At 41.3% G+C, this 18,117-nt stretch overlaps 1 protein-coding gene across 1 annotated transcript in view; it reads left to right on the top strand.

Moving 5' to 3' along the window:
- Window positions 1-3,858: 3,858 nt before the first annotated feature.
- The window catches only part of stk17a (serine/threonine kinase 17a), a 29,475-nt gene continuing 15,216 nt past the window's right edge, over window positions 3,859-18,117 (top strand). Inside the window, exon 1 of the mRNA XM_036521920.1 lies at window positions 3,859-4,233. Coding sequence (XP_036377813.1) covers window positions 4,067-4,233 — 167 coding nt within the window. The 5' untranslated portion in view covers window positions 3,859-4,066. The remainder of the gene's footprint in view (window positions 4,234-18,117) is intronic.

Genomic DNA, 18,117 nt, shown 5'->3' with positions numbered 1-18,117 from the left:
TAAACACGATTAATGTAATTATAAATGTTTACATTTCTTTGTTTTTTAATAATTCTTTTTTGATGTTAAAGGTATTGTAAAAAGGTTTCTTTTTTAGAAACACACTGAAGCCAGGAATAATATGAATGTTTGATTTTGTAAAGACTGCAATGTTTTGTTTTTATATGATTGTGTATTACGTGATGAAATATTTTGAAAGGGAATGTGTTTGTTTTTACTTTGAAGTTTTGATTTGAAGATTCTTGGATCATTTTAGAGATGAAGCTGAATAGGAACCCTTTTTCCAATATTTAAGATCTCTGTAGCAAACATTCAACGGAATTAAGCAAAGGGCAAATCAGGGATTTGAAGGAATTCTAGTGAAAAGAAGACATTGGTATTCAAGCATTGCACTGGCAGTGCACTTTGCCCATAATTTTGAATAGCAGTTTTATCTCTTACCCATTTTTCCTTAACTGAGCTCACCCCCAAACCCATGTTGCATAAGAAAATTTGAAAGTGATGCTTTACTTTACTCTGCTACCCAATGCTAAGCATGTTGTGGATAGATTGAACAGAGCCCACAGTTTCTCAGCTGTAGGGTTGGGTGCAGGGTTGCTTCTTCAGACAGAATAAATCACACTAGAACCCCTCTCTGGTGCTGCATGTGCATGGTAGATGGGTCCATTGTATTAACACCCTATATTGTTGCCATGATGTACACTGTGACTGGTACTGGCAGCAGACTATGCATACTGCAGTGTACCACAGTGTGCTGATTTTCGGCTTTGTGTTGATTTCAGTAAAAAAATATGAGTGAATTATCTTCTGAATCCTGATATCTTCCTGGTTCAGATGCTTCACGGGAAACCATGCATGTCCAAGCCAACTGGATGTCAAATATTTTTTATATGGTCTGTTTATGTATGCCAATGTCTTCCCTTTCCTTTTGGTTTGATTTTATGTTTATTCATGTTAGCCAGTTTCTTCCTGCTGTTGTCAAATTTCATGTTCATGCTCAGTGTTGGTGTTGGCAGATTATTACTGTGACCTGCAAGTTTCCTGTGTTGTGTTCAAGGTGCTGAACTTTTAATTACATTTGGTAATGCCACAAACACAAAGCAACTTACAGCAAATATAGTTAGACCTTGACCCCTAGATTTTTTTTATTGTGAAATCCATGTTAACATTTGACTCAGTAGACTGCACATTTATGTTAGAAGTGGGAATTCTTAGCACACGAACAAGGTGGCAAAATGGAAGTGCATTTACAGTAGCTATGAGATATATTAGAAAATCAGAGCTTTTACAAAGTATTCAATGCTGAGAAAGTCAGGAATGCAGTAATTTTACACTGGAAATTATATTTCAGAGGGAACCATTTCCATATACTTTTATAATATTTTTAATATATTTGTTTTTTTTTTTCAGTTTAGTTTAACTGCATTCTATTTATACTGCCCTTACCATTTGCGCACTGCATAAACAGCATCAGCACTGGCAAAAGAATAGTTGTCGTATAATAAATTGTTGAAGTGATTGAAACAGGTTGATGCAAGGCCTTGTTTAGACTGGAGACCTCTGTGAATGATTATTCTACCCCTTCAGAACAAAAAAATGGCAAAAAGTGACAGAAATGGTTTGAAAACTGTGGACATTTCTATGTTTATTTCACCACCAATTCTCTGATTTTGTCAAAGCATTTCTTTTATTTACACAAGTTTCTCCCAGAGAAAATTTTGTGGAGGATGTGTTCATTAAGAGACAGGTTCACATTGGTGTAATAACAGGTCACTTAATTCTCAGGCTGTGCTTTCTATTTATCTAATCATACCACTGTAGACGAATGTCAATAAACAATCACTTTGTAATGCACTGCTTGCAGTTAATTTCCCTCATTTCCCAGGAAGGTACTGTATGCACTGGACTCAACCAAGGGGCCGTTTCTGCTAGATTGCCATGAAAATACCAAGCAGCATTTTGAAGAGGTTTAAGTCTCATGCATACAAAAAAAAACACAAAAGAGTGTGCAGGACAAGGCATTTGAAAATTGTATAGTAAGATTTATGACCCTCCAGAAGAAACACACTAAACAGGTGTATGGAAAAAGAGGGCACGACGTTGATTTTGAAAAGCTGTCTGCCACCCTTTAATAACAAGAAACGGGTGACACTAATAAAGCTCCCAGTGTGACCCACAATCAATATATAAATTGTTTGAATTTATATAATTGATATGTAAATTGATATCTCTTGTCCTGGTTCCTATCATCAACAGGGATTCAGGTGGCTGAGCGGAAGTAATTAAGTGCTTCCAGAGGTCTTGCAGCTTTTATAGCTAGTCGAGTAGGTTTGATCACCATCAGTAGTAGTAGTAATTGTAGCAGTAGTGTCAGTAGTCCTAGTGGATTAGGTGATTGTATTCATCTGGCCAATACTAGCAGCTTATTATGTATGTTTATAGCGGACTGTCTGTCATCTCTGCTCTGCCTCCTGGGGACGTCTGGCCGTCGCTTTACCGCAGGGGTGCAATCCTCAATCACGTCTCACGTATGGTCTGATCCCCATGGCGGTGGAATGAGCTTTCCACAGTGGTTAGAACAGTGGTGTCTCTTTCAAACTTCAGACCCACCTCTTCAAACTGCATCTTGGCTCCCATAACCGATCATGCTGTAACAATTAATTCAATACTCTCTGTGTGGCACTTCTGGTTTACTATAGTACTGATTTGAACATTGGCACTACAGCATGCTACTGATGTTCTGATTATTGTAGCGCATCAGTTAACTCGTTCTTTGCAGTGTGACGATGATTATTGCAGCTTTGTGTTATCCACTGTTGCTTTTGTTCAAATGTGGTCTTCGGTTTTCTGTATCTGAACCGATGGTGATGTACCCTTAATATATGCCCTTAAGTACCTTGCTTTGGAAGCCACTCTGAATGAGAGTGTCTGCTAAATGAGTACATGTACAAACACAATTTTCACACCTGATCATTACAGATTTTTCATGTCAGAAAGGTATTGGGCAGAAAAAGCACTTGTAGTATGTGATGTTTGGCAAGCTTCAGTTTGAATGTGTGCCCTTGCATCTGAATTTCTATATCTGTGGAAATACTATTGCCTCAATTTAATAAAGAAGCAATGAAATGCGAACCACTTAACATGCATTAGTGGCATTTAAGTGGTTTTTCAGCACTTTTCTTTTTCACCAGCAGAGGGCAAGGTGGGTTTTCATACTCAATGACTGCAGGCAAGACCTTCACACACACTATCGATGCAACAAAACACTAGAGCAAGCATGAATCACAGATCAATATTTAAACAGGGGTATAGATAAATTCAGTCTTGAAGAATATATGTATTACTGCAGGGGAGATGTTCTGCACGATTCTCAACTGGTACTGTTTACGCAACACACAGTTATGGACAGTATAGCATTATGGTGAATGTGCTATGTAGCTGACAGGTGATGGAAGATGAAGATGAAGTACTTAATTGAAAATGTGTGGCCGATCCCGTAAGAGGCATCCCTGGGCCTCCCCTCATCCCATGAGCAGGCGGTGACCCTGTGATTTATTATGTACGTCTGATAGTCACCAAGTTATTTAAAGTAAATAAGGCTGTTTTGGCACAGCGTCTGCTGTAGCCTGCAGATTTGACTTTGCTGTGTAGAGTAGTATTGTGGCTCCACCCCATCTGGCGGAATAGATTGTCAATCAAGAGCGTTTCCATGGTAACGGATGGCAAAGTACGAGAGCGGCTGCAAGTAAATCTCGCTTCGCTCAGACGGCCGGAGCGGGTTGTAGTTGTTGTACTGGCTCGGAGGTTGCGTGGAAGCGTTTAGTTAACTAGCTAGGTAGCTAGTTAAAGATTGTTAATAGTGTCAATGAAAATAAAAGGCAATATTCCTTCTACAAAAAGTTTCGTAAGAAATGCGTTCAAGTTTCGACATTTCTAGTTAGTTCGGTAAGGGTTTGTACACTTGGTTTGTGACTGGAGGTAAGCTGCAGTGTACAGCGTCCTGCGTGCTCGATCATCAACACGAACGTCAACAGACTTTTTCGACAGCCTGGACCGAACCGGCGTGATGATCCCCGAATGTCCCCGGACCACTGAGAGCAGAAGCCGCACACGATGCCACGGTGCCGAGCCTGTCCAAACCCGCTCCGGGTTGCTTTGCGAGATAAAAACTCCTATCAAGACCGAGCCATTTAATGAACACTACAGTCTTATCCCCGGCAAAGAGCTTGGCAGGTAAGTCTGAGTTAATCACGGCAGTAGCATCTGCTGGCAGTAACAGTTGCTATAGCTGCTAGGCAACTATTGATTTCTAACAGTTCCGGAGAAAGTCCTGCTTGCGAACTCTTCGAACTCTTAATGTTAAAACAACCTTTGTCTCTATTACCGTTATGGAATGCCTCTCATATGAAATTGTTTGAGCATGCTTTGTAAGTGTTAGGTTTGTGAGCCTGTTACCTAGCTAACGTCAATGACACCTAAATGTAAACTTTAGCCACAGTTAACTAAAAGTTCCATAGGCAAACGTTATCACAAGCAGATAGATTTACACTGGTATGTAGACTGTTCGCTACAGCTGTAAGTTTGTAGTGTCAGTACGAGTGATTCAGTGTTTCCCTTAGTCCTTAGTCACTATTTTATTCAGCAGTAGCGATTTCTTCAACGTGTTGATGTGTTCTCTGCATCGTTGTCATTTCAAGAAATTGATTTAGCCCAGTGTTTCTCAGTCCTACTCCTGGCGGCCCACTGTCCTGCAGGTCTTCTTTTTATCCTTGCTCTACCTACCTGACTGAACTCATCAGTGGCACTTTTGATTATCTGAGCACACCTAATTTAATCAAGCAGCAAGGATAGATAGAAGATACGCAGGTCAGTGGGCCGCCAGGAGAGGTCTGAGAAACGCTGAAATTTTAGCCAATGGGTTTGCATTGATAAATCTGGAACAGGTGTTTGCCACTCCCTTGGATCTATACCATTTGGTCTATATAGTTATTCATTGTGGCTTTTCATTTTATGCTGATACAAGGAGCCGTAGTCACTGTTCAAATGGCATAGCTACGTGTTTACTCTTTCTGATTCTCAAGTGAAGTGAGTGCGTTTGAGCGTCAGTGCAGTTATTCGCTGCAGGGTCTTGATCAGAACAGTGTTATGCAGTATTGTACTGGTCCGACAATTTCTGTCGATGTTTACATGCTTTTATACTGAAATGAATCATCTTTGCCTGGTCGTTTTAAATGGTTAATTTGTACTTTAAAATCAGCACTGTATCTTGAGCCGAACGTTAAGTATTCCACACACAACAGGGTAGCTGCCATACATCCTTCCAGACCTAAACACCAAACATAGTTGTGCACGTTATTTTTTGTTTGTTTCTAATTTGTGCCTGAGAATGCTATACCTTATGCTCATGTGTGTACGTGTGTCTGCGTGTGTTTTCAACAAGGTCAAGGCTGACACCTCTGTAAGCTTGGGTTGTTACACATAACTGCCTTCAAACACTCTTCTGCCATTAAGCTAAATCAGTTTTGAAGATGAAAGCATTATTTGGTGGTACAGTGCCAAACCATGCAATGAATGGATCATGAAATGGAAATAGCCTACAACACATTACAGTGACAAGCCACATTATGTAGTGTGGAGTCATCACCCCCTCCTCTCTCTCTCTCTCTCTCTCTCTCTCTCTCCCTCTCTCTCTCTCTTTCTCTCTACAAAAAAGTTTGGTACAATAGTTATATTGAGTTCATATTTGACATTTTGACCAGCTGTGTTGCAAGTTCTAAGATCATTTTTGGAATGAAAACTGAAGTCCTTGAATTTGTTTTGATTTAAGCAATGTGTCTAATTCAAAACAAACCCCCAAGTTCTGAAATTGTGATTTTCACCACCATTTCATGAAAATATTTCAAAGTGCCCTCATAACAGTTAGGTTGTTTCGTTTAGTATATAAAATCAGGTCAGTAATGACAGTGGTTTAGGTTTAGCTGTTTCTGGATAAAGTGCTTGGAGATCTGTGGAAAAACTGTTGTACAGATGGAGTGAGTGATTGTGTTTGGTGCAGGACCCCAGTATGTCTCTTTTTTAAACAGCTGTAATGTTTAAAACATACCTAACTGCAGTGAAGGCCCAGCAGCTTAAATGGTTTGTTATTTTGTCCACATGTGCAAATTAAAAGTGGAAAAAACTGAATATGTAAACTAGTAACTATAGAGCTGCTCTTGTGTATGACTCTTTAAATGTGCCTGTGTTTTTGATTCTTTGCTGAGGTGGTTGTCCCTGGTGTTGTACAGTAACGGTTTCATTAAAATCATTTCTCACCGTGGATTTCACAGCTGCTTGCGAAAATCATTAGACTTCATCTTAACCCTTGCTGTCCTGCCAGAGTGGAAAGAAGCTAATTCATACCTCTACAGTGTATGTACTTAGTGGATAGAAATATAGGCTGTCAATCCATTTCACATGTTAATAAAAGTGGAATTCACTTGCAGGCAGTTCATGTGAAACAAACAACTGCAATATGTGTTCACAGATGTGAGGGTGGTATATCAACCGCACTGAGGTGAAAAAGTTGTAATGTGACCAGCTTGCCAAAAGAATGTGAAAGTGAGGACAGAAAATTAGCTTCATCATTGAGTGTTTTTTATTTCCCTCTCTTGACAATTTATGAGCCCCATCAAACCGTACCACATCATTACTCACCACAAAAATAACAAACGAACACCGCTTTTAGTTCAGGGGGTAGCTTTTGCTTTCTTTGGGACCACCGTGCTGGCTCCTCCCCTCCCTCTCTCTAAGTGCATGCTCCCAGTACAAATAACATTAGTGTCGCCATCCTAAAACTGATTTTGTCAAATGTCTAGGGGCATGACCAGTCTTACAGATCAGATAAGAAAAGGAAATGCAATGAAGATTAACTCAATACAGTCTCAGGATGGCTGTACACAGGTGCATAATTTAGCACAACAATGTAATCGCACAGTGGTTTTTCTTAAAACCTCACAGCTACCTTGTGGTGGTGGTGTTCTGTTGGTGATAACAAGAGTTTTGACAGCATCATCATACTACCTTACTCCATTGTTCTGTCTGGTTTGCCACTGAAAAGAAAACTGTAACCCCTAATGGGGAACTTTAAGTTACTTTTTGTATTGATTCTAGCTTTTTTGATTTTAGCTCATGAAACATGAAAAATTTTCTTGTTTAACATGTATATTGTTCATTAAATATTACCAGTTAGACTGCCAGCTATTGAAACGCAATGCCTGGACATTTGTTAACATCCATAACCTTGACACTGAAGATAAGCATTTAATGCTGTGTATTTTGTCATCCAGCATGCAATGGCACTGAGGCAAAACAAACATTGTACCGACCTTTCTGAATTGCATGCTGTTTACCCAAGAAAACCTAAGTGTATTAAACTACTCTGGGATTAGATTAAACTGATAAGAACTGCGTGTGTTCTGTTCCGCGGGAAAAGTCATCCCTCACCACATTTGCCAGACCCATTCAGGGTCTTTCAGATATGAGTCAGTAATGCTTTCAGTCTTACAACAAGACGGGTAACATCAAAATACTGCCTCATCAAATGCCAATCAGAATGGTTTTTGGTATCCTGTATTTAAGGCTCTATAGTGTGTAAGACTAGGAGAAACTGTTACAGTGAGTGAATATATGGGCCCACACAGGCTCATGGGATGAGCATGATCAGAAAGCAAGTGGTTGGTGATGCTGAAGGGCTCTACAAACCAGGTATCAGCTCCGGCAAAAAGTAAGTGTAGGGAAGGGGCAGTAATCGTTTTCTAAAAACAAGTTTCTAAAACCAGAAACAGTGATACTCTTTTTCTTAATTCCAACACTGTGCCAGTTTTGTCAGGTGTGGCATTTGAATTTGTTATATGACATTTCAGTTGATTTGATTGCCCCATAGGTATTGTACATTGTTTGGCTTTTAAAACCTGAACCTGCATTAGTGAAATGACTGCTCTTTGTGCTTACTTAGCTCCATTGCCTCTCCCATTTCAGAGTCACTCAGCACATAAACAAATGAAGGAAACACCCCACATTGGGAGCTTAAGTTAAAGCTCGAACTGCTACAAGGTGGGCTGTTTGGAGCCTCTCTATGGGCAAAACAAAAGGAGAGAAGAAACAGACGAGTTAGCCAAGGGCAGGACAAGGGCAGAATGAAAAAAGGGACAGTTATTCAAGTAGCCCAGTCCTGAAGCTGTGGGCATTGAAGCACCGATCGCATTTTATGTTATGCACAGTTAGATCTTCCATTGTTGTCTGTGGTCCACATCAAATGTAAAGCAAAATAGCCAAAAAAGCCAAAAAAAAAAAAAATTTAAGAGTGTGCAGAGACCCATGCCTCATTGAGGGGATAGCACTGGTATTGTTGTTCCTGCTGTGTGTTTGCTTAGCGGTCAGCTCACGCGTGACAGCTACATCACAATGACGTTTTCCTGAGAATGCCTGCCTGCTGTCAGTGTGGCACACTATGTTCACAGTCTTTAGGGATACACAACACACTATTACATGTTGATAACCGCATCATCCTCCCGGACATAGCGTTGTTCTAAAAACGCAGTAGGTCTTGTCGCAAACTTGTGGCAGACATTTTCTCTGAGGGCAGCCACAGTTAATGCTTAGAATTCCCTCTGTGAACCATTTCCCTTTAAATTGAATTACATGTGTACACATACTTGGCAGAACGTACTAGGACTATGAATTGCTTCTCAGACACCACGTGGCCTATTACTTTTAGCGATGCCAATTATTCAAAGAATTCAGCCTAAAGGACATCTTAATAAAACAGTAGCCTACATGCTGTCAAATGGGAGCATTATTGAAAAAAGCGCACGTTTATAGGGTTTATGAAATTAGAAGCTGAGAAGTAATAGTCCAGTCATGGTAATTTGACATTTGTTTTTTATAAGCCGTTATTGGAGACTCTGCTAGTTGTAGAAGGCTGATGAAAGCTGACCAAAAGGAGTGGAAGAAACAACAACATGTAATGTTTTAATCACATGTGGTGTGATCAACTCACAGGCTTCAATCAAAATTCAGTGAGAGTTTTAAGATCCTGCCGGTGCATTTGATCCTTATGGTTCATGCTAAATCTACTCCAATACTTGATGTGGTGTAAAATGAATTCCCTGATGATGAATAGAAGTGTGTTGTAGGCCTGTTTTGGTTTCATGATTTAATACAAAATCCTTTAATAAATGTTCAAGTTCAAGTGTTCTGTTGAACTGTAATGCATTGCATTGAAATACCAGGGCACACTCATGTCTCATGTCTCAACTTCTGTCTCATAGTGTAATTGAGGACGGTGTAAATTTAACTATTCAAAATAAAACTGGAATTACTGACTGCAATGAAGCAAGGCAATGTAACGTTACTTTCTTTGATTTTTTTTTTTTAGCGTAATTTTTTCAGCATTTTAAAGTTGGTCTTCATATGGAATGAAAACATTTTCATACAGACAACAAATGAACTTCTCAGTGAAGCAAGTTCAGCTCTTTGAAAGGTCATCCCTTTGATTAGTAGCTAAATTAATAGGATTTATGTGTTAATGTTATCAAATGAAGCAAATAAAAAGGTCTGCTGGTATTTTCTCTGAATGTTTTATCTGAGGTAATAATTTGTCTTTGTCTATTCAAAATAGGTACAGCATTGCTGAGAATGTTGCTGTATAGCTTATTGATACACTGCTAACTATACATAAAATATCAAGAAAAAGATGTTAAAAGTTCTGGTGATATTGGGGAAAAACTAGTAAAAATGTCAGGTATTAGTGACTGAAGATATGTTGTTGATTATTATCCATACCCTTTAAACCTAATGAAGAGACACTACAACAGTTTGGGTGAACAGGATTACTACGGTGCTTTTGAACTGATTTGTCTGGATTAGTCTAGGATGTTAATTTCTCTAAATGCAGTGATTAATCAGTTTGCTCACTCAAATACTGGACTAAGGCTACTTCTGGTCTGATGGGTAGCCAATTAGTCTGCCAAACCGTCTGAATTTTAGAAGCAATGGGACATAATCCCACTGACAGTGGATCTTTTTTTGCGTTGGATTATTTTTAGTTGAAAATACAAGTGGATGTTGTGCATGTCCATGTGTTTGTGTTTGTTTTGGTATGTCATTCTGTGTGTCCTTTGCTAGGTCTGCCGGTGTATGTGTGTGTGTGGTGTGTGTGGTGTGTGTGTGTGTGTCTGGCCGTGGGCGGTGTACCTTTGACCTTGTGATCTGTTTAATCAAATCGAGTTGTTTTAAGTCCAAAACCTTCTTTGCAGTTGTGTTTGAACAGCTTTCTATAATAGCTGATGATAAGGTTCTGAGAGTGAATGAATAACAATGACAAATACACCCTTCAGCTTAAAGTCATGTTACTGTTATTTGTGAAACCGAAAACAAACAGTAATTCATACATGATTTATGTCTTGTCTATCTTTGGAGCTGGTGGATAACTAGTAGTTGTATAAGCATTACAACAAACCATTGGATCAAGACAACACTAGATCTGCTTGTTTTTTCTAATGTCACTGAAGCAAAGTTCAGCCACTAAATACACACCAGAGCTAGCTACATAGAAATATTGGCTGGCAATAACAAATGGGGGAAAAAAACAAAACGGTGGCTATCATCTTGAATCCTATATTAGCCGTTTAGTGAAACTGATTACGCCCTCCACTGCAGAGGGCAAGTCTCTCAAAAGTAAACAGTCCCTCAATGCGAAGAAGTGGCAGAGTCCCAAGCGCAGGAGATTTTTCAATGCCCCTATGTGAACAGTAAGGCACTGTATGGGCCCGCTTCCACTTCTTGGCTCTAATCCCCACTGGAAATACTTTGCGAGCTTCAGCTCAGGGCTGCTTCTCTATATCCCACTCAGCAATCTTTGTAATCGGTGTAAGGATGAGAGTCAGTCCAGCGTATTGCTGCCTCTCACAGTCCTCACATGGAACACAGTCAGTTGTGTATTTCTCCGCTGCACTGGAGACCGGTCTCCAGTTTCCAGAAATAAACTGTTTCCATGCTATTTCGAATGATACACGGATTCAGTAATAAATGTGTTACCCACACCCCCTACATTTTAAAAGTAATGAGTGAGCCCATTGGGAAATTGGAGCATTGTGTTCAATGTTATTACAGCTTGATCATACAAGAAAAATACAAGAAAGTATTTTGAGAAATATGGCATTTGTTACCTTAGGGTACTGCAATGAATGTGTTCTTACTGCATACCACCACAATGATGTATTTTTTGTGCATATTGATTACTTCTCAAAATGTTTCTGTGAGTTTGACTTTTGAGATTAAGGCTTTAAGATGGGGTAAACACTTCACACTTAAAATACTGAAATATTTGCCTGAGCCTTTAACCAATATGTTGGCTAATATAGTAGTGCAGCATTAGAGTGAGGCTGACTGTACTGAAAGGGGAAATAATGCTTTTAATGTAAATTCAGGCTTCAACAGCTTTGAAGCATTCATTGCACAGTGTAGCGAGGCCTGAACGTCTTATAATGACAAAGACTGTCATCGATAATTAAGAGAGCACACAGACTGACACGGTCACCAGGTTGATGAGAGGCCGAAGCAATTTCTGTGGGGCTAAATTTACTGCAGGCAACAGGGCGACACGTTACTCTCACCCAGCGTCTAATGCATTTTGTCATCAGCTGAAAATTTCTCACCCTCCTTTCAGCGATCTATTGGCTCGTGTGGGGTCCGGTTACTGGATGGGCTGTATGCGCCTGTCGGCTATGCAGCGCGGCCCCTTCGCAACCCCCCGCCCGCCTGCCCCCCCCCCCCCCCCCCCAGTCTCACAAAAAGGACCCCTGTGTTTCACAGCCTGGCAGGATACCATGACATCATCGCTCCACTTTTCACACTGTTTGTGTCTCAGGCCGAGCCAGTGGCAACATCTGCTGCGCTCCGCGGAAACAGGGGAGATGTGTCAAAGCCATGTTTGTTATTGAGCCCATCCACAGAGCCCGCTCCGCGCTCCCATCAAAGGTTTGGGTTACACTGGGCGAGCCCATCACACTATACTTCCTCTCATCTGAAGGAATCTAATTAAGTTGATTTAGCTCCCTAAAAAGTCAAGGTCACTCTCTGCCACAGCTGTTATACTTTTCAACACAAAGCCTCACATTTCTGGCCTAGATTTAATTGTAAGTTCAGCCTAACCTTTTGATGTGAGTGTATTAAAACAGGTCATTTAGAGTGGGATGGTTTTAAAAAAGGATAAGTACTGTGTTATAATATATATTTACAGACTATTCCGCAGACTGCTGACTTTAATGTTTCTATTTTGGGAGCCTCCACGTTGTGTCACATGTATCGAAATACACTGAATTAATAGCAGACAGCAAAGTCCAGCCTTTTTTTCCCCAAATGCATAGCAAGACTTGAAGGCTTGTATTGTGCGGGATAACCGCCATGCAGAGGGAGAGCACATTGAAAAGCCACAGGCAGTTTTGAAAAATGGTGTGCAGAGATGCAGCTCAAATGATGGTTTTTCCCAAGGTATTCAGAAAATGCCTGTGTGCCCAAGACCATGTGAAAGGATGACTTCTTGCCTGGGTGGGTCACATGTCAGAACTCATTATTCCCCAATGTCATGGGCATGCAAAGTAAACAGGTCTCCAGTCTCAGCCACGGAGCCAGTGAAGAGCTCCAGGCTTTTGTGAAAGGGCCTTGTCACAGCTGCGGCCGTCTCCCCCGGTTGTTCTTGTTCAGTGGCTGAGGTGGCGAGCACTTTATTTCTAACCACTTTAGCTCTTTCTTCACAGCTGCTGGCTGTTGAATTCGCGGGGGTTCAGCAGAGCCCATCCAGTTCGTCAGGAGTATTTCTTTTCTCCCAAAGTGGGGCACATAAGAGGGCTTCCCAAAAATCCTGGTGATTAATGCCCCTCTTTCAGAACAATGCTTATTTTGAGAGGCTTGTGTGGAATCGTGCCTCTGTGAAATTTAAGAATTGCAGTAGAATGTAATGGATTAGTGAAAGCAGACCAACACAGTATGATGAAAGGGTTTGTAATTCATATGCACGTTAATTCCCTTTTCCAGAACAGAAATGTACAGACCACTTTTCATGAGAGCCAATTAAAATAAGGCATAAACCATAGCCTGAGGACACTGGAGTTGTGTTAGGGCTGTTGTTCATTGACAAATGAGCTGGTGTCGGAGCTCTGACGGTGGGGTGGTCGCGTTCTCTGAGGAAAGCCGGATGCAAGCACGTTTTCACGTGCCCTTGAGGACAGCAGCTGGAGAGAGCAGAATGCTGCCAAAGCAGCTCCTGAGCTTAAACCCCTCCTGTGAAAGGACAGCAGCTTCATCCGCCGTTAATATCCCCCTGCCCCAGTCTCCAGATTGTCACCGGCCTGACAGATCGCACTTTACAACTCAGCAACACCACAGCTGGTCTTACTCATAAGAGTATTCTTGGTCACTTGTGCAAGATGAGATGACCTCCAAGTGTCTGCACTTCCCATTTTCTTGTTTACTCTCATACTTGAGGAAGAGCCAAGGCTTTGTGTCACTGAGGGGGCTGCTATTGAGGGGTTGATGGTAATGCCCTTTACCACACATGTGATATGTCTTGGGCCCAGATGGTTCGATGACGTGTTTCGTTAGCATGGTGATTATCTCACTGTTGGAGCAGGTGGAATGAGGCTGTCTTAGTTGATTGGCAGTAAATTAAGAGATGGGTATTGATGCTGAAGGCATTTGTCAGGGGTTACTGAAGTGACTGGAAATGGGGTGTGTCATAAGCCCTTTAGCATACCATGTTTTTTTCTCATGTTAGTGTCAGGGCTGATAGGGATGCCTCATAGATATAATCTTTCACATCATCATGCAGTTTCAAGGGGCCTCCAAGATCTAGGCCTGCGTGTCCTAGGGAAATTAGTCCTGTGCTTGAGCAGTAAATCAGTGATGACATGACTGTTCATCATTTACCAGGAGATGCTAATGAGTTACATGGTTCAGTTCATGGTCCGTTGTTGAAGTGCAGTCCACTGTGCGTTATTTCTAGTTCCTCTGCGACAGCCATTCTAATTCCCTTTGTCAACATTTATCAGGACAGCTTTATGCCTTAGAGTGACCCATTGGACTCTGTCTATCTTTACATGTTTAATAATTGGTCTGTTGTACTGGACATAGTGAGATTTGCTGTTATAGGTCAACAGTCAAAGCAATTTCTGACAGAATCTATTGCCTAGCTTGAGTAATCTTTCAAAAATGCTGAGTTTGTAATAAATTGAGACCTGTATAGAATAGGCCAGTAAAAGCAGGCTATCTGAAATCTCACCCCACACAGTTAATCAAAAGAGACAGGAAACATTCATTCTTGACATTCCTCTTTCATGGTAAAGTATATAAACTGCTGTCGAAGGGAATTTGGCTTTCCTTGCCTGTTCAGAATTTCAGTGAGGCTACTGTATGGAGCCCTTTCACAGAGGAGGAAGAGCTCAGATTTTGGCAAGCAAACAACACTGGAGCAAGGCCAGTGCACCATTATTATATTAAATACATTTTCAGCCTGGATGGCTGCCACCTCAAAAATGTGTATTGAAATAAAGCTGTCCGTTAATTTCAATAAGAAAGGGACAGGAAGCTTGGGGCATGACCAATTATGAATGGGACATTATAGTTAATAACAAATCTCAGGCACCCGATAGAAGGCAGTTCTTTCAAGTGTCTCACAGTCAGGAAGAATTAAGTGCCTGGATGTTGATGATAGTCTGCAAATTTAGTTATTTCCCATTTAAATGGCCTTATGCAGACAGCCATCCTGTTATCTGGTATCTCAGATCATACTGCTGTACTGTTGATAAAAATCGACGGTGATCTCCATTCAGCACTGGTGTCACTCACAGGAAGATCACCCACCCAGTCACGTCCGTGTGTGTGTGTGTGTGTGTGTGTGTGTGTGTGTGAGGCCCCTGGCTTAGGAAATTTGCTGATACAGGCGAGTGACAAGAACACGATAACGTCATATACCACTGCTGGTAAAATAACACCTTTGCTGTTCATGACCTGTACAAATCAGTGTGTACCAGCCATTGATGTTACACTGCAGATAGGGAAATTTGTCCGGCCCTGCAGTCTGTGCAGCAGCTGAACCTCTTGATTTTCAGAATGGGCAGTAGTAGGTTCCAGGCCCCGTCCGGCACCATGCCGGCATTCATGTGGTAGCAGAGCCGATTTATATGACTTGACGAACCCCATGCAGAATTAGATCGGAGGCATTCTGAGCATTTTACTTCAAAGCCCGATTACTCACAGTTGGTGAGCTGCAGACATGACGAGACTGCCGCTGGGCTTTGATTCCACACCCATATCCTGCGTCTCGCTCCTGGAATTGGGCTTTTTTTTTTTTTTTACATAAGGAGATTAGTGCCTTTTCCTGCATTCCTTCATTCCTTTCAGGTTGTAAGAAGTCAGTCTTGTGGCAGCACGGGCTGGATTAACAATAATTCGAAGGCAAAGGGTCTGTGTGTCATGTTGTCAAATACTCTGCAAGAAGATTAGGCTAATTTTTTTTTTTTTTTTGCACGTTTAAAAGGCACAAACCACCGCCTTGCATGGAAAAGCATAAATCAGACTGATTACCGGGGAACCAGGTTGAATCTAGCAAGTGCAGGAATGTGTGACTGTTCCCCCTTTTTTATCAGCCAGGATGCTGTAGCTACTCGGCAGTGAATATTCGCCTCTAGGCGTTTGCTGTGGTGGCACTGGGTCAGCTGATATTCAGGAGAGCACTGAATATAGCCACATCAAACTCCCAAAGTCTGTCTGCCTGTGTCTTGAGTCAGTCTGTTTGAGCTCAATGGGTCTGCCTCTGAATGTGAAGTGCCTTTATCACTTTCTCACACTCACCTTTGCCAGTACACCTCAGGGAGGGCTGTAATGGCCTTAGTGGCTTTGCTTCAAGATGGGAAGGCTTGGCCCACTGGCAGGTGTAGTGCTGTGTGTGGGTAATAGGATAATGGGATGGGTCACTGACTACCTTCTCGCTGTCACACTCCTCTCACGCGATCTGTCCAGCATCTCCACACTCAGATAGCCGAAGAGTTAATAATAATAATAATGGATGGCTTCAGTTCTCCCATGCCCTTGGAAGCACAGCTTCTGTGATTATTGGAGCCTGTGGACACTTCTTTCAGGATGCTCAAGAATGCCCAACCCAGAAAACATTTTAAAGTATTTAGCCTATATCAGCCCACTTGTGTTTTTATGGGTGCAGCACAGGCCTGGGACCCCTTCCAGTCCTCTTCTGGATTTTAAGGAAGTTTGAGCATGAACAGAAGAATAATGGTTTTCATGCGAAAGAAGTGGGAGGGTCCCAGCTGCGGGCTGTAAATCTGCGCAGATCTGGATGGAATGAGTTTGGAACGGAAGGGCTCTCCATTCACCCTGAAACTGAACCCAAATGCATACTTCCATGTGTAAAGAGAACAGAACGGCATTATGGGAAGGAGTGGTGCCAGCCTGGTTGTGTGCTTACGTTAATAAAGTGACCTTGTCGCTTCCTTAGCAACTGCATGACCACCGTACTTCAATGGGTCCACTGGTGGCTTCCAAACAATGATGTTTTATTATTTTTGTTTTTGTCTTGATGTGTATTGAATGTGGGAAAATATAGAAAGAAAGATGTGGAAAGAAATTACATAATTTCTTGCTAATACAGGCACTCCACAGTATGAGTGTCTTAAAGATGTTCAGTCATTAAAATAAGTGTCAGTATGTACAGTGTATAGTAACTCTAACACTGAACTACTTTATTCAAAATCACCACAGTGAGCATTGAATTTTGTTGTGATGAATGCAGTTCAGATTCCCAGGAAGTGGCTAACAATGATGAAAAAGATTTTTTTCCTCCCTAGTGGCTTCCTTTTGGTTGCATTCAATAAATAAAGGAAGCACATTTTGATTGCATTGTTTGTGTGTCTAATTAGATGATTTAAGGAAATGCAATTCCCCTTGATTGATTGTTTTTTTTTTTTTAGAATAACACCCAGGCCACATGGCACACAAAAAATAAATAAAAACTCATTTTAATTCATCAATGTAACAAATTTACGACCCTTACAGGGATGTTAGAGTTACCTCCAGGTACTGACACAGCAGAGCAGGAATTAAAATGCTCATTCTATAATCGTTTTAGTGTTCTGCAGTAGCAGTCATTCCAACAAATGGTTAGTGAATTACCTAAGACTTCCATTTAATTTCATAACATTGGTTTCTGAACAGTACAGAAAGATTAGTTTGGCAATTTACATAATTTAGCTAACATGGATAACATTGCAGTCTACTGATAGCAAAAAAAAAAAAAAAATCAAGGATGTAATTAATTCTATAAAATTTTACTAAGGTAAATATACGTATTACTGCATTGTGTATAGTAAAATTTGGAAAGGTTCTGCAGGCCAAAAATTGCCATGAAGGTCATATAGCAAGCTGCTGTTGTTTCCTTTTCCTTGACCTTAATTGATGAAATAGCTAATGTAATATGCACTGTAACAATGACGATTGCCAACAGATGGTACAGGTTTTTATAATCTAAGAGGAACATCTGTAGTTTTTTAGCCCACCCTCACCTCCTTCCAGAAGCTGCTCCTGCACTCTGGTTGGGAACTGTTGGATTACCGAGTCACCTGACTGGTGATACTGAAGAGCTTCAACAAAGCGGCGTGTGCTGTCTGTGTCCGCTCTGTCTATGAAAGCATTGGTGCTGGCGCAGAGGCGATGAATCAGTCCGTTACTGTCGGAATGTGGGAAATGTCAACCGATGTAATCATAGGAGCGATGTTTACGGTACGTTTCACCGGCAGAGTTTGTTTACAAAGGGGAAATCCGTAACTCCAGCGGGGTGATTTTTTTTTTTTTTGTACGCCCCTGTCATTTTCGCCGCAGTAAAATTTCCGTTGGGATCAGAGCGGTTGGGTTTGAAAAAAGGGAGGACTGTTTTGAGTGCAGTGGCCCGGGACGCGGTAATTGTGCTCAGATGTGACCGCCCTCTCACATGATCTGTTTGTGTTTGCCCTCTCGGCTCATGGCCAGCACATATTCATCGAGGTCTTGTCACCCTGTGACACCTAATCCCAC

This window comes from Megalops cyprinoides, chromosome 2 (genome assembly GCF_013368585.1).
Source record: "Megalops cyprinoides isolate fMegCyp1 chromosome 2, fMegCyp1.pri, whole genome shotgun sequence".
NCBI lineage: Eukaryota > Metazoa > Chordata > Actinopteri > Elopiformes > Megalopidae > Megalops > Megalops cyprinoides.
The sequence above is the reverse complement of the archived record's forward strand: the minus strand, read 5'-3'. Positions and strand labels throughout refer to the sequence as shown.